Source organism: Larus michahellis, chromosome 8 (assembly GCF_964199755.1).
Source record: "Larus michahellis chromosome 8, bLarMic1.1, whole genome shotgun sequence".
Classification (NCBI taxonomy): domain Eukaryota; kingdom Metazoa; phylum Chordata; class Aves; order Charadriiformes; family Laridae; genus Larus; species Larus michahellis.
In genome coordinates this window covers 35,039,856-35,057,209 of record NC_133903.1, presented here as the reverse complement: position 1 = coordinate 35,057,209, position 17,354 = coordinate 35,039,856, and the positions used below count along the sequence as shown (strand labels likewise).

Genomic DNA, 17,354 nt, shown 5'->3' with positions numbered 1-17,354 from the left:
TGCTTTATCCCTTCATGAATTGGATTGTAACTTCATCACATCATAACAAGCGTCAATGCAGCAGTGGGTTTTATCTCAATGCAACACTCCATTTCCCGCATCACAGAAACACGGGGGAAAATAAAGGAAATAAAAAGAACCCGAACCACCACCTGGGGAAGTCAAAATGCGGCATTTCCAAGGCAGATACATGCACACAGATCTGTATGCCAGGGCAGCCACACTGTGGGCGCTCAGCTACGAGCAGTGCCTACGCACACAGACAGCTTATCCCTTCCTTGGGACAAAGCAGCCCCGGGGTCTGGGTCAGCAGAGGAAGCTGGGCTGCGCCAGTCGGTTATTCCAGCCTGTGACATCCACGGATGCAGCGGGTTGCTGGTCCACAGTCAGTCTGTGCCTGTACAACTCAAACCACAGACCTTCCGTTGTTAGCCGCGCTGGCTTGCTGCAAACGAGCGTTCCCTGTGGCTGTTCCAAAGGTGTCTGAGAAGCACGCTGTATGTGCCAGCATCGTCTGGACCTCCTGAGAGTGGCTGAAGCACGGCATCTTCTAGTCCCTGTGGTGCGTTAGGCTCGCTCATTGTGTAACAGCTCGGAGAATTACACAGACGGAGCACAGTCCCGTCGGCTTTCCCAATTTCTTTGTCAGGCGCGAGGAACTGCTGAGGTAAATGCGAGAGTGCAGCCTTTGCTTTCAGTCAGAATGTCTGCTTGGCCAAAAGTCCTCGTTGCGAGCCAGTGTGGAGGGGCAAGTGGAAGAGGAATGCTGGGATTTATTACCGTTGAGGTCAAGGTGCACTTTTAAGGCTGTTTGCCTTTTGTGGTGGGAGAGAGTGTGCCCGGGTGCCGGGGGCGGCTGTTGTGCGCAAGGGCTCGGGGTGTCTGGCAAGGCCGTGCTGGTGTGGCAGGAAGGGCCAGGCCGTGTCCCTGGCGCAGAGGCTGGCCCTGCCGCCTGTCTGCCTTGCTCGCTGTGGCCAGCGCCGCCTGGCTGAGGGCAGGGGCCTGCTGGCAAAACACAGCCCCTGGATCCGCTCGCTGGAGCGGTGTCAAGCGCCAGGAGACCCATGTGTCAGGGTGTTAATAGCCATTGCAAAGCTGTCATTTTGGGTCAGGTCAGGAAAGCCTCCTGCCCCTTTGAAATAGATTGGACACACTTGTTGCAGACTGGGGGTAGCAGAGGGATGGGTTCATGTCCACGTTGTGCTCGACCCTCCCTGAGGGCTATTTTCAGGAAGTCATGACATCTCATGTAGCGCGTGATAGTGGCAGTACTCTGGCAGCTGAAAATTTACACTCAAGGTGATGGATACATCTCTGCTGTGGAAACTGGCATGATTTTTTAGGTCCTACTGCTATCACGGCTCCATTTTTTCTTGGCCTGGCTCTTTTTCTGCTTCTCTGAAACCACTGTTTACCACCCTTCCTGGGATTTGCAGTGGACCTGCTATGGCAGATACCACTGACATTTGAGAACTGTTTCTTTCCCGAGAGGAGGACAATCTCAACTTTGTACCATGTTATGAATCTCACCTCTCTGGTGTGTAGCAATAAATGTAGCCATGTTCTTATTTTAAAGATGATAATACAAGTCTAATATCGCTTCTTTAGGCGCTGTTTAAAGTGCATCTTTAAGACTGTCATCTCCCTTAAGATTTTACATTGTTTTTAAGAACCTGTCTGGGGATGGTGGAATGCTGCATTTAATACACAGGCACGCTTAACTGCCTTTTCATATCCTTCAAGCCATTGTTATGGCAGAGCACAACAATATTGATTATTTATTTGGTCAAGCTAAATAGCAGTGAGGTGGACGATTGTGTTGAGACTGCTCTGACCGTGTCAGAGTCCAATACTCTCTGACCAGCTTCTTTTAGATATTCCGCACGTGGAGGGTGTAATGTTTAATATCAAATTTACTTATTTGTAGGTAATTGAAGCTAGATACTTTTTCTGACTTAGCAGAGTGATCCAAAGCATACTGAAATCACAATACAAATGTAAGTTACTCTCAGAAAAATACAACAGTTGCAATATGCAGTCCAACCACACTATCAATGTGATCTCCATTACTGGTGTCTATAATACCCTCCTCATCGGGATGCTGGGCGTCCCCAGTCACTGGAAAGGAATATGCGGGCTGAAACCAGCTAGACACCATTGCTATCTTTGAAAATCTTTTGTTAGTTGTTTAGATTTTAGGGTCTCTGTTGTGCTGAGCCATCTGTTCGCTCCTCCCCATGCTGGTCTGGCTGACCCAGGGAGACATTCACGCTTTGAATTAACTCAGGGATAAGCAGTTCCACCACCAGCTGATGCTGTCAACTGACATAGCTGTTTATCTAAAATAAAGGCCACCTTCCAGCTCCCTTTGTGTTGAGATAAAGTCAGTGTTCTTTGCAACATGTGTGGACAGTCACAGCCTGCATTATTCTCTGAGCTTCATGGGCAAGTCACTCTTGCCCGTCTCCTCTGAGCCTTCTTCCTTTGAAGGGGTTTATTGGTCAGTCACGTGCTGGGAGGTCTTGTGTACGCATGGACACCGCAGCAGCATATTGGGAAAATGCTGCCATTGCAGCACGCTCTCGATCGTGTGTTCAATTGACAGGGCCGTGCTGTGGCCACCTAGGGACATATAGGAGCAGGCTTGCTTTTTTAGGTTTGCAGTGTAAAAGCTTGCTGATAAAAGGATCTCATTTCGATGTCTGGAACAAATATCCTCCAGTTCTTCACAACCAGGTTTGTGATGATTCTGGGGGATCAAACGGATTAAAACATGGGATTCCAAAACAAAGCCAAACCCTTCCAGTGTCTCATGTGCCCAAAGCTTTAACTCCCCTAAAAGTCCCCTGAAAATCAGAGGCAATTTGCCAAGCACATGATTTTTTTATCGTACTGAAAGAGATGCTGTGTTTGAAACTGCACATTAAATACCTCCTACCTGGGGGTTATACTTCAGAAAGACGCATAAATTGTCAGTGCTGGATGGGCACCTTCTGTCCTGCCCTCATGCATTTCCTCAGCATGCTAAAATACTGCAGCCTGTTCCGCTTGAGCTGCTGAATAGCCTGTCACTTGAGGATCCCAGTCCCCTTGCCAGCGGATTGGCCATCCCTTGCATCAGGCTATCAAGGATGGGTCCTTACTCTCCTTGGCTGATAGAAGTGTATTCCAGTGGAAAACACACGTCACCGGAAACTGGATGTTGTGCATGACGTGCCATCACATCAATGGAACCCCCCCAGGGAATGGGTGATGTAAAAATTAACCTCAGGCACGTTTGGTTGCTCTCAGTAATATTGTGGAATGGGGGGAGTCTGTAATTACAAGGTGCAATCATCTTGCTGCTTCCTTGCTGTTAGCAAGTAGGCAAGGTCATTCGCAGTAATTTACTATTTCATTGTCGAATGGAAAAAAAGAGCTTTGATAAGGCCTGTGATACGAAAATGAACAGGTGGGGAAATGGGCCCTGCTTCTGTGTTTTGTCCTTGAAGACAGATTCTTGGAAAGAGGAGGATGCATGTGACATATTTAACGGTATGGCTAGTTTCAGAAAGAAGACACTAGAGGCAGTTCAGGTACAAAGTGCCCTGGGGTTTCTTTTTCTTGGAGCAGATGGTTAATTTCGTGGACTTTTTAGTTTTTGCACAGATATTTGTCAGATGTCAGTGATTTTCTGGTCTTCATATTCTCTCAGAGTGTTGTTTTATCATTGGCATGACGTGAGATTATTCATGGAGCGTTCTTGCTCACCCCTTGGTCTTACAAGTCAATTCCAAATGAAGACCTGAAATGATGCAATGAGCAAAAGTCAGAAGGGTTTTTTTGAAGGAGGAAATTGCAGGAAAAGCCAGAGGGGACTTGGGCAACAGCTCTGGCTTTCCAATTCAGTTTGATATCAGGCAGCTAAAACTCATCTGCAGTATCACTTTACATCTGATTTTGGGTTTCTTTCCTTGACTCAGATGAATCATTGGTCATTGAAAGTGAGATGAAAGTGTATGCGGAGTCTCTGTTGGAGAGGAAAACACTTGCAGCTCTGATCACTTTCAAGCAGGTGAAGCAACAGTTTCTCTGGACGACCATGTGAAGAAAACCGGTGATAGTTTCTAGCGGGGTCAGGCAATGACACTAGAAAAAATTTAGGCATGAAAAGAGGTCAGTTTCTAGTTAGGAGTGTGATTCACCTGGTGAGGACCCACGACGTGTTGTGTGATACATCTGTTTTTGACTGAGAGTGGCTGATCAGGTACCCTGGTTTGAGCTGGGACTAATCCTGACAACTAGACGCCTCTGAATGCTGGCAAACTCAGTCATTCTCCTCGTGCTGTTAGATTTTCAGTTGTCTTTTACCTTCCGGAGCCCGCTTTGAGGGTCAACGTGTTATGTTTTGGAATACTTTTGAAAAAGTATCACTGTTTACATGATTGGCAAGAGTACAATTCTGAATTTGGATGCACTGCTTACAGACCGCTTGGTTTATGATAACATATAATCATTGTGAAAACGTATTTTATCTTCAGCTGTTGGGCAATCTAGGAAAAAAAAACCCCGAAGTATGATATTGAGCTAGCTAGGGAAATAATAACTGATAGCATTGATCTGTGTGAATTTTGGCAGCTGCAATCAGAACGGCGTCATCTAGAAGGAGTATAAATTGCCAGTGGAGAGATCACAGCTTTATACCGAAGGCATCATGCAAGTCCTCCTCCTCCTCGCAGCTGTCGGGTTTTGCTGGGCACAGTACAGCCCTAATACTCTCTCTGGGAGGACGTCTATCGTACATCTCTTTGAATGGCGCTGGGCAGATATTGCTCTTGAGTGTGAACGCTATTTAGCTCCCAATGGATTTGGAGGAGTTCAGGTAAGTTGTTTCTTCTGAGTAGGTAGGAAAATGCTATTGTAACATTCAACGAATAAATCAAAATTCCTGAATCGGTGTATTGTGTTTGCATGGCAAGGCTTTGGTAGTGGGGGGGCTAAAGGGGTGGCTTCTGTGAGAAGATGCCAGAAGCTTCCCCTATGTCCAATAGAGCCAATGCCAGCTGGCTCCAAGATGGACCTGCTGCTGGCCAAAGCCAAGCCACTCAGTGACAGCGGTAGTACCTCTGGGATAACATATTTAAGAATGGAGAAAAAAACCCTGTGCAACTGCAGCTGAAGAGAGGCATGAGAATATCTGAGAGAAAGAATTCTGCAGACGCCAAGGCCAGTGGGGAAGGAGGGGGAGGAGGTGCTCCAGGCGCTGGAGCAGAGATTCCCCTGCAGCCCGTGGTGAAGACCATGGTGAGGCAGGCTGTCCCCCTGCAGCCCATGGAGGTCCATGATGGAGGAGATACCTGCCTGCAGCCCGTGGAGGTTAATGTAGGAGTAGATATCCACCTGCAACTCCCATGCTGGACCAGGTGGATACCTGAGGGAGGCTGTGAGTCCACAGGAAGCCCAGGCTGGAGCAGGCTTCTGGCAGGACCTGTGGCCCTGTGGAGAGAGGAGCCCATGCTGGGCCAAGTTTGCTGGCAGGACTTGTGACACGGGGGACCCACGCTTGAGCAGTTGGTTCCTGAAGAACTGCATCCCAAGGAAGGAAGTCACGGTGGAGCAGTTTGTGAAGAACTGCAGTCTGTGGGAAGGGCTCACATTGGATAGGTTTGTGGAGGACTGTCTCCCGTGGGAGGGACTCCACGCTGAAGCAGGGGAAGAGTGTGAGGAGCCTTCCCCCTGAGGAGGAAGGAGCTGCAGAAACAACGTGTGATGAACTAACCACAACCCCTGTTCCCCATCCTCCCACGCTGCTGCGGGGGGGAGGAGGTAGAGGAACTTGGGAGTAAAGCCCAGGAAGAAGGGGTGAGGGGGAAGGTGTCTTAAGATTGGGTTTTATTGCTCATTACCCTACTCTGATTTGATTGGTAATAGATAAAACTAATTTCCCCAAGTGGGGTCTATTTTTCCTGTGACAGTAATTGCCGAGGGATCTCCCTGTCCTTATCTCGACCCACGAGCCTTTGATTGTACTTTTTCTCCTCTTGTCCAGCTGAGAAGGGGAGTAAAACAGAGTGGCTTTGGTGGGCGTCTGGCATCCAGCCAGGGTCAAGCCACCACAGCTGGAGACGGCCAACTCCGAGGAACGTTGGTGTTGTAGAGGGGGGATGGAAGTAGTAACTGCTGTTAGATGCAACCCTAGAGCCTGCTGGGCCAATGAATGATGCTGTATCTCTAGCAGAGCAGTTACAAAGGGGCTCAGTTTCCTCTGAAATGCTTCCCCTGCAAAGCTAAGTTTTCCTCTTTGCCTTGTTCTGAGGGAAGCACATAAGCATTGAGTTTTGGCTTTCCTCAGGATGTTGGTATTCCAAGTAAAAATAATTCCCTTGGCTTCAGCCCTCCCATGCACAGGTCCTGGAAAACAGGCCCACGCTGGACCCGGGCAGTCCACAGAAGCAAAAGAAAACTTCTTTCTTGCCAGTCAACAAGACAGATACCTCCCAGCCCTGAGCTTGTGCTGTGAGAGAGAGAGAGACTGGGCTGGGCACTAGCCTGCCTCTGAGGGCAGAGGTACTGAGTGCGGATTTTGCCCTTAAAAAACGTTGAAATAAAACCAACCGATTTCTTATTAAAGTACATAATTTCATCTGCAGGTTTCACCTCCAAACGAAAATATTGTCCTTACTAACCCGAACAGACCCTGGTGGGAAAGATACCAGCCTGTCAGCTACAAGCTGTGCACTCGATCAGGAAATGAAAATGAATTCAGAGATATGGTGACCAGATGCAACAATGTTGGGGTAAGTGCCTGGAAAACCTGTACCTGCTATGGCAAGAAGTGCTGTATCAGCTGAGGGAAGCTACTGTTGCTGTCCTCAAAGGAGGCATAAACTGTGAATAAGATGAAGGGGCAAAAAAGAGCGAATTAATAGTGACGTCAAGCTCTGGTTCTGGCTAGCGCGTCACCATCATTACAAAACATACTGAAATGCACTTCTTGCTTTTCCAGGTGCGTATTTATGTGGATGCTGTTGTCAACCACATGTGTGGGGCTGCAGGTGGCTCAGGCACTCATTCTACCTGTGGAAGCTATTTTAATGCTGGGAACAGAGATTTTCCAGCTGTGCCATACTCTGGTTGGGATTTTAATGATGGCAAATGTCGAAGTGGAAGTGGAGAAATTGAAAATTATGGTGATATATATCAGGTAACTTTCACTGGCAAAAGTTTGAAATCTTTTTCCTTTTTTTTTTTTTTAACCTGTTGTGTAAACATTACAGTAAGGCCAAACAAAGGGAGCAGTTTCTTACAAAACATGTGCTTAGTCACCTGACAAGTGAATGAAGTAGTGAACTTAGGTAAAGGTACTCCTGATGCAAAATATTCTAAGTACTGAGAAATCAAGAACCCTCCTCCCACATTTCACGTGGGCGTGTGTGGGAGTTTGCTCCTGAGCTGCGCCCAATAAGCTCTTTCTTATAGCTTGCAAACTCAGCTGATGTTGATAAGGAGCTCCCTTGGAAAACTGACAGCAGTGCAAGGTGGTAGCCTGGTTGGGTGACTTACTCTTCTTGTAGATGGAATGTGTGGCAGTTCTTTCTGGAGGTTACTGCTCTTCCTTCATCCGCTTTGCAACAATACAGCAATTCCCTTTCTCATTCTCAATTCTGATGACATCTGCACAGGGAGGTGATATCCTTCACCAAGTGTCCTACCCTGAGTATTGAGATGTATAGTAAATTTTCCTATGTGTTGGTGCAGACGTTGGCATAATTCTCTTCTATGCAAATGAGATATCCAAGCAGAATTGATTTGAGGCAAACATTTCAATGAAAGGTTTTAAAAGCTGACAGAGTGGCACCGCAACATTTGTGTTTTTCATTACCCAGGTCCGGGACTGCCGCTTGTCTAGCCTTCTTGATCTGGCTCTGGAGAAGGACTACGTACGCTCGAAAGTTGCTGAGTACATGAACTACCTCATTGATATTGGTGTAGCCGGCTTCCGAATTGATGCTGCCAAGCATATGTGGCCTGGGGACATGAAGGCATTTCTGGACAAGCTGAAAGATCTAAATACTGAATGGTTTTCTCCAGGAACAAAACCTTTCATTTACCAGGAGGTAATCTCCATGTTTTTTCCTTTATGATTGTCTTTTGGTATCTCTTTTATCTCCCTCCTTCAGTGGAACGCCGGAGACATCTTCATCCAACTTTACCCCAGAAAGAGCTATTCATTTGTTTGCAGCAGCCCTGCAGACATAAGTAGTTTTGCTTTTTAAGCATGCCTCCACAAAAGAATGTCATTCAACTTTACCTTTTTTTTCCTTCAGTCATGTTTTTACATGTGTCCGTCATGTATTAGATTGCCTTTGGGTTGACCTGCGCAGCAGAAATAAACATACCTGACTATTTTTTCTCTCAATGTAAAGCAAGAAGTAACGTTGAGGCATGTACGCTGCATTTCTTATCAATGTGAGAGGAGAAGAGATGCACAGTTTTTCCTTCGTGTACCAGGTAATTGACTTGGGCGGAGAGCCGATCAAAAGCAGTGACTACTTTGGAAATGGCCGAGTGACAGAATTCAAATACGGTGCAAAGCTGGGGACAGTGATCCGCAAGTGGAACGGAGAAAAGATGGCCTACTTAAAGTAAGGATGAGGCTGATGTGATGTGACTTATCTGGGGGATACACCGGTTGGCAGAGGAGCTTCAAGCCTTTGTGCTTTTGTCTAGGAACTGGGGAGAAGGCTGGGGCTTTATGCCTTCCAACAGAGCCCTGGTCTTTGTGGATAATCATGACAACCAGCGGGGGCACGGAGCCGGTGGAGCTTCCATTCTAACCTTCTGGGACGCCAGGTAAGGGATTGCTCTTGTCTGGGTGATGCTTCTTCCTTTTGCTTGTGTGTCTATCTGGTCTCTGGCACAGTTTCCCTTTCCACGTCTCATTGCTTTTTTTTTCCGTCTAACAAACAGGCTTTATAAAATGGGAGTTGGTTTTATGCTTGCTCATCCGTATGGATTCACACGTGTGATGTCAAGTTTTCGCTGGCCAAGATATTTTGTAAATGGACGGGTAAGCTTGTGGTGCTGAAGATACGTTCCTGGTGCGTAAGGATCGGAACAAGGCCAGAGAAGCAGTCCAGTGGATTTACATTTGTTAAGCCATTTCTCTGTCCCATGTTGGATCTGTCAGGTGGAAGTTTGATGCTGCCTCTAGCTTTTCTCTACAGACAGGCTCTCTGCATTGCCAGTAAGCATGTAAATTTACAATTGCAGGACGTGAATGACTGGGTTGGACCCCCAAGTAACTCGGATGGATCAACGAAAGCTGTTACAATCAATCCAGACACTACCTGTGGCAACGACTGGGTTTGTGAACATCGCTGGCGTCAAATAAAGTAGGATACTGTGGAGAAAAACCAAGTAAAAGCAGGTGCTTTTGCTTGATGTTCCTGGTGGCTTTAGAGCTCGTGCAGCCCCGATGACCGCCATTCCTTGCATTTTCAGGAACATGGTTATCTTCCGTAATGTGGTGGACGGTCAGCCTTTCTCCAACTGGTGGGACAATGGCAGCAATCAAGTAGCTTTTGGCCGTGGTAATAAAGGCTTCATCGTTTTCAATAATGATGACTGGTAAGTCAGTGGGAGAGACCATGTTCCCAGAGAGAAGCATAGCATACCTCATCAGCAATACTGATGGGAAGGGGAATATCCTCCTCTCCTGATGAGAGAGATCACCACAGCCTGAGCTGGAGTCATTCAGTTGCATGCCAGGCCTAGAGACCCAAAATGGGAGTGTAGGGAAGAAAGCAGGGATAGGATTAGAAAGGTCACACTTTTCATTGCCCTTCAAAGTAAGGGAGTAACATCAGGTTCAAATATCCTGTACCCAGTTTGAAAGATGTTTTGAAAACACTGGGTAAATAGAGATCACTTCTTTTCACATAGGAATATGAACGTCTATTTGCAAACTGGACTGCCTGCTGGTACCTACTGTGATGTTATTTCTGGACAAAAGGAGGACAACAAATGTACTGGGAAGCAGGTGTATGTTTCTGGTGATGGAATGGCTAATTTCCAGATCAGCAACAGTGACGAAGATCCCTTCGTTGCAATTCACGTTGATGCCAAGTTATAACTCAGGAGAAACCTCCTTCTTTGTTTGGTCTGCACATTTATTGTTACCCCAGGTGCGATTCCCTGGTGTTCGATCATGACTGATTCTCTGTATCTAGTGAATAATAAATGGCAATCAAATTCAAGAGTAATGCTTTATCCCTTCATGAATTGGATTGTAACTTCATCACATCATAACAAGCGTCAATGCAGCAGTGGGTTTTATCTCAATGCAACACTCCATTTCCCGCATCACAGAAACACGGGGGAAAATAAAGGAAATAAAAAGAACCCGAACCACCACCTGGGGAAGTCAAAATGCGGCATTTCCAAGGCAGATACATGCACACAGATCTGTATGCCAGGGCAGCCACACTGTGGGCGCTCAGCTATGAGCAGTGCCTACGCACACAGACAGCTTATCCCTTCCTTGGGACAAAGCAGCCCCGGGGTCTGGGTCAGCAGAGGAAGCTGGGCTGCGCCAGTCGGTTATTCCAGCCTGTGACATCCACGGATGCAGCGGGTTGCTGGTCCACAGTCAGTCTGTGCCTGTACAACTCAAAACCACAGACCTTCCGTTGTTAGCCGCGCTGGCTTGCTGCAAACGAGCGTTCCCTGTGGCTGTTCCAAAGGTGTCTGAGAAGCACGCTGTATGTGCCAGCATCGTCTGGACCTCCTGAGAGTGGCTGAAGCACGGCATCTTCTAGTCCCTGTGGTGCGTTAGGCTCGCTCATTGTGTAACAGCTCGGAGAATTACACAGACGGAGGACAGTCCCGTCGGCTTTCCCAATTTCTTTGTCAGGCGTGAGGAACTGCTGAGGTAAATGGGAGAGTGCAGCCTTTGCTTTCAGTCAGAATGTCTGCTTGGCCAAAAGTCCTCGTTGCGAGCCAGTGTGGAGGGGCAAGTGGAAGAGGAATGCTGGGATTTATTACCGTTGAGGTCAAGGTGCACTTTTAAGGCTGTTTGCCTTTTGTGGCGGGAGAGAGTGTGCCCGGGTGCCGGGGGCGGCTGTTGTGCGCAAGGGCTCGGAGTGTCTGGCAAGGCCGTGCTGGTGTGGCAGGAAGGGGCCAGGCCGTGTCCCTGGCGCAGAGGCTGGCCCTGCCGCCTGTCTGCCTTGCTCGCTGTGGCCAGCGCTGCCTGGCTGAGGGCAGGGGCCTGCTGGCAAAACACAGCCCCTGGATCCGCTCGCTGGAGCGGTGTCAAGCGCCAGGAGACCCATGTGTCAGGGTGTTAATAGCCATTGCAAAGCTGTCATTTTGGGTCAGGTCACGGAAGCCTCCTGCCCCTTTGAAATAGATTGGCACTGCCAGCTCTTTTTGGTTTACTGTACCCTTGTTTGTTTAAGCCATGCATTCAGCTCTAACCCTCAGGAAGTGTGTGATTCTGTGCCAGCTGTTATTCAGATGTTACCTAATCCCAAATGTAATAGTCAGTCTGCCCTTAAAATGATGAATCCACCCCCAAGCCCGCCAGCTATTGTGGCAAATGATTGAAATGACACACATAGATCTGAGGTGTCCATAAATAACAGGAGATGCTGAATATGGCGAAGGGTATGTCTGTGCTTGTGAACATATGTGGATCCGCTTTTTAACTACATTGGAGTGCAGTGAGTGTTTTGCCTGATGTAGATTCAGATAGCAGAATTAAATACATGGTGGAGAAAAAGAAATCATGAGACAGTTTCCTTAGCTGTAAGTAAAACTTTGTGGGCCAGATGTTCACTGCTTTGAAAGAACCGGATCTGCATCCAGACTTTGTTTTTTGTTCTTCTTATTTCAAGATTTTTGGCACAGCTTTATAATTTGAGCACAAAGACGCTGAAGAAAGCAACAGTGTCATCCTGAGCAATACCAGGTCTTTCAGATGAGCCATGAAACCTAGAGTTGCAGTCAGTTTTACTGTTGATCTTTAAGTTTTTCCAAATGTTATTAACCCTAGGAAATTTCTATCATTAATTTTATTATTTCTATTGCTACTGTATGTAAAGTGATGTAACTAAGGCCTTAATTTTGCATGCCAGTAATAAATGAAAATGTTAAAACCTGTTTTGAAATTTATCAAGTTTAACATAAGGCATTTGCTGGGGCACAACAGGATGTTTAACAGATTTGCTCAAGTGTAAGATTTTAGAATTTTGTGGGCATTATGCAATATTTCATTTTCTTTTGCAAAGTAGTCCTCACTTTCTTTGGCCACACAGTGAATTTGAGTAGTGTCAAAACCTATTATAGGCTGATGTTCTAAATTTTGTTGCAATATTGTCAGTCTCAAGCCTTTCAAAATAATATCTCAAACCCTAGAAATAAAAAAAATTAATGGTTTAAATTAGACTTGGTTTTTATTTTCATGCCAAGTTTTGAGTTTTCCAGGTACACTCTCTTTTTGATTTTATATTTTATTTTGAAATTTGGTCTAGAATTTAAACATGGAAAAAGTCCCCCAACCTAACCAGCTGGGATTAAGCACATAAAAATAAATATTTCCATTTTTAGGGATATGCCATGTAGCTGATTGGAAGAAACTTGACCAAGAAAAGGTAAATACTATTACCTTTTTCACATACTATCAGGTTATCACACTAGTTTTAAAGTGCATTGAAGAAAGATGACGAATTGTAATAGATTTTTTTTCCTTTGGGATCTATGAGATTTCTCTTCCAGAGAAGTTTAACTAGTTCTGTTATAGAATTTCCTTTTCAATTCCTCCACTGCAGAAGAGTATGAATGCAGTCGCTGCGTCATGAGGAACCACACAGTTGATATTTGTGGGGCAGAAGGTTAATCTGTCCATCTTCACATATGAGAAATAAGGTATCAGCATATGTGAGAAACCTGCCTTTCTTGCCTCCTTCTTTTGTCTCTGGTTTGGCTGGTTCAGCTGCCCTCTGTTCTACTCTCTTGTACTGTACTTCCCTGTGCTTTTGCCACAGTTATGCTTTTCCTGCTCTTCTGCCTCTTGTCTCGCATGCCAAGGACCATTTTGGTCCTAGTCAGCTCTTCCTTTGTGCTTTTTGGAAAGCTCAGAGGAAACATTTTAGATTCAGGCAGCCATGAAGATGGCATGTTCTTCATATTTGTTTGGTTTGTGAGATAGGAAACCCACATGAAATGTTGCAGCCTATAAGAAGCACATTTTCACCTCTACTGTTTGAACAATTTTAGTTTTTACAGAAATATAGTGTCATAGAATCATAGAATGGTTTGGGTTAGAAGGGACCTTAAAGATCCTCTAGTTCCAACCTCCCCGCCCTGGGCAGGGACACCTCCCACCAGACCAGGTTACTAAAAGCCCCAATCCACCCTGGCCTTGAACACTTCCAGGGATGGGGCATCCACAGCTTCTCTGGGCAACCTGTTCCAGTGTTTCACCACCCTCAGAGTATGTAATTTCTTCCTAATACCTAATCTAAGTCTACCTCTTGGACAATGTAGAAAACAAACAACACCCAAAGCAATGATGATCGTATGGAAGCCTTTGCATTTATGGTACACCAAATGGTAAAGTAACTTAGTTACCAATGGTGAATGTTGAGGAAACCTTTCAATAGAAAACAAGCTGGGTATTTTCTTTATACTGTGCTGGAGCAAGAGTGGAATGAGACTGTTAACTACTGTCCTGTACCTATGTCGTGGTTTAGCCTCAGATGGCAACAAAGAACCACGTGCCGCTCGCACGTGCCTTCCTAACACAGGAAGGATCGTAAGAAAAGGCAAGACTCTTGGGTTGGGACAAAGGCAGTTTAACAGAACAGCAAAGGGAACATGCAAACAACAACACGGATAGGGGAATATACAAACGCGATTACGGAACCGCCGCTCCCCGCCGCTCGCCGGCCGGCCGGACCCGGGACACCCCAGCCAGCTTTTAAGCAGCAACTTCCTGCCCCCTCCCCCGGCAGCTCAGGGTGGGCGTGGCTCACATGGCATGGAATACCAGGAAAAGTTAACCCTATCCCCACCGGAACCAGGACATTATCCACCCCTTATTCCATACCATCTATGCCATGCCCAGCAGGTTCCAATGAATTGCCACCACTTTCCCCTGTTATATATATATATATATATATATATATATATATATATATACACACACACATATAATGCCCTTAGTTTATGGGCCATCCCTCGAAAGTGTCCGTTGAGTTCTTTTAATCCACGGCTTTGGGCTCCATTTGTTAGAACAGTCTCTCAGGGCAGGTGAGATGCTGGGTGGTGCTGGTCTGTTGCATGCTGTATTTTTTCGGAGCTTGTGACTGGTGCACCTGGTGTGGCTCATGCACGCAGTCCGTGGGCTGAAGATGTAGATCTTGAGGAAACTGCTGGGCGCCAGCTGCTGAGCTCAGTTCTTATCCCATCATCCCTGTGCCTTACTTGTAGTACAACTGATATCAATTATAGCAATGAGGACATACAGTGACAGTGTTACTTATCAATTAACAGCACACAATCTGATTCATTGGCTATTCTCGCCCAAAATCAGATCCCCATGAGGTACACATCGGACTTCCCCATCCTGCTGCATCACCCACCAAGTGCACCCAGGTCCTTGGGCAAAAGCAATCCCACGGATGGGTTTGCCTTTGCCTGAGGCAGGACTAACCCAGACTGTCTTCCCTAGCATATTCTTCATATGCACTACGGGGACTTTATCCCCTTCTACAGTACGCGGAAGTTTTGATTGGGCAGGGCCAGCCCGATTGTTAGATCCCCTGGTGTTAACTAGCCAGGTAGCTTTTGCTAAATGTGTATCCCAGTGTTTGAAAGTCCCACCACCCATTGCTCTCAGTGTAGTTTTTAACAGTCCATTGTATCGTTCTATCTTCCCAGAGGCTGGTGCGTGATAGGGGATGTGATACACCCACTCGATACCATGCTCTTTGGCCCAGGTGTCTATGAGGCTGTTTCGGAAATGAGTCCCATTGTCCGACTCAATTCTCTCTGGGGTACCATGTCGCCACAGGACTTGCTTTTCAAGGCCCAGGATAGTGTTCCGGGCAGTGGCATGGGGCACAGGGTATGTTTCCAGCCATCCAGTGGTTGCTTCCACCATTGTGAGCACATAGCGCTTGCCTTGACGGGTTTGTGGCAGTGTGATATAATCAATCTGCCAGGCCTCCCCATATTTGTATTTCAGCCATCGCCCTCCATACCAAAGAGGCTTCAAACGCTTGGCTTGTTTGATCGCAGCGCATGTCTCACATTCATGGATGACCTGTGCAATAGTGTCCATGGTCAAGTCCACCCCTCGGTCACGAGCCCATCTATATGTCGCATCTCTCCCTTGATGGCCTGAGGAGTCATGGGCCCACCGAGCTATGAATAGTTCACCCTTACGTTGCCAGTCCAGATCCACTTGAGCCACTTCAATCCTAGCGGCCCGATCCACCTGCTGGTTGTTCTGATGTTCCTCCGTGGCCCGATTCTTCGGTACATGGGCATCTACATGGCGTACTTTCACAACCAGATTCTCTATCCGGGCAGCAATATCTTTCCACAGTTCAGCAGCCCAGATGGGTTTGCATCTGCGCTGCCAGTTGCCCTGCTTCCACTGCTGTAACCACCCCCACAGAGCATTTGCCACCATCCATGAGTCAGTGTAGAGATAAAGTACTGGCCATTTTTCTCGCTCAGCAATGTCCAAAGCCAGCTGAATAGCCTTCACCTCTGCAAACTGGCTCGATTCACCCTGTCCCTCACTGGCTTCTGCAACCCGTCGTGTAGGACTCCACACAGCAGCCTTCCACTTTCGATGCTTTCCCACAATACGGCAGGACCCATCAGTGAACAGGGCATATTTCTTCTCATTTTCTGGCAGTTTATTATATGGTGGGGCCTCTTCTGCACGCGTCACCTCCTCCTCTGGTGACATTCCGAAATCCTTGCCTTCTGGCCAGTCCATGATCACTTCCAGAATTCCTGGGCGACTGGGGTTTCCCATTCGAGTTCGCTGCGTGATCAGTGCAATCCACTTACTCCATGTAGCATCAGTTGCATGATGTGTGGTGGGGACCCTTTCTTTGAACATCCATCCAAGCACTGGCAGTCGAGGTGCTAAGAGGAGCTGTGCTTCTGTACCAACTACTTCCGAAGCAGCTCGAACCCCTTCATATGCTGCCAATATCTCTTTTTCTGTTGGAGTGTAGCGGGCTTCGGATCCTCTGTATCCACGACTCCAAAACCCTAGGGGTCGACCTCGAGTCTCCCCTGGTGCTTTCTGCCAGAGGCTCCAGGTAGGGCCGTTCTCCCCGGCTGCGGTATAGAGCACATTTTTAACATCTTGTCCTGCCCGGACTGGCCCCAGGGCCACTGCATGGACTATTTCCTGTTTGATTTGTTCAAAAGCTTGTCGTTGCTCAGGACCCCATTTAAAATCATTCTTCTTCCGGGTTACTTGATACAGAGGGCTTACAATTTGACTGTAATCTGGGATATGCATTCTCCAAAAACCCACAATACCTAAGAAAGCCTGTGTTTCCTTTTTACTAGTTGGTGGAGACATAGCTGCTATTTTGTTGATCACATCCATTGGAATCTGACGGCGTCCATCTTGCCATTTTATTCCTAAAAACTGGATCTCCTGCGCAGGTCCCTTGACCTTACTTCGCTTTATAGCAAAACCAGCGTTCAGAAGGATTTGGACTATTTTACTCCCTTTCTCAAAAACTTCTTCTGCTGTGTTTCCCCATACAATGATGTCATCAATGTACTGCAGATGTTCTGGAGCTTCACCCTGTTCCAGTGCAGTCTGGATCAGTCCATGGCAAATGGTGGGGCTGTGTTTCCACCCCTGGGGCAGTCGATTCCAGGTGTATTGGACGCCCCTCCAAGTGAAAGCAAACTGTGGCCTGCACTCTGCTGCCAAAGGGATTGAGAAGAATGCATTCGCTATATCAATCGTGGCATACCACTTGGCTGCCTTGGACTCCAGTTCGTACTGGAGTTCTAGCATGTCCGGCACGGCAGCACTCAGCGGTGGCGTGACTTCATTCAGACCACGATAGTCTACAGTTAGCCTCCACTCTCCATTAGATTTTCGCACCGGCCATATGGGACTGTTAAAGGGTGAGCGAGTCTTGCTGATCACTCCTTGAACCTCTAGTTGACGAATCAGCTCATGGATGGGAATCAGAGAGTCTCGGTTAGTGCGATACTGCCGCCGATGCACCGTTGTGGTAGCAATCGGCACCTGTTGTTCTTTGACCCTCAACAACCCCACAACAGAAGAATCCTCCGAGAGACCAGGCAAGGCAGACAACTGT

The 17,354-nt window shown here is 47.1% G+C and overlaps 1 protein-coding gene across 1 annotated transcript; it reads left to right on the top strand.

Annotated features, from left to right (window-relative positions):
- Positions 1–4,685: 4,685 nt before the first annotated feature.
- On the top strand, positions 4,686–10,236 carry LOC141747348 (pancreatic alpha-amylase). Its single transcript, XM_074597493.1, has 10 exons — positions 4,686–4,861; positions 6,630–6,776; positions 6,986–7,183; positions 7,866–8,096; positions 8,491–8,624; positions 8,710–8,832; positions 8,950–9,049; positions 9,253–9,374; positions 9,484–9,609; positions 9,925–10,236. The coding sequence occupies exons 1-10, from the start codon at positions 4,694–4,696 to the stop codon at positions 10,112–10,114; spliced, it is 1,539 nt and encodes a 512-aa protein (XP_074453594.1). The 5' UTR covers positions 4,686–4,693; the 3' UTR covers positions 10,115–10,236.
- The last annotated feature ends 7,118 nt before the right edge of the window (positions 10,237–17,354 follow it).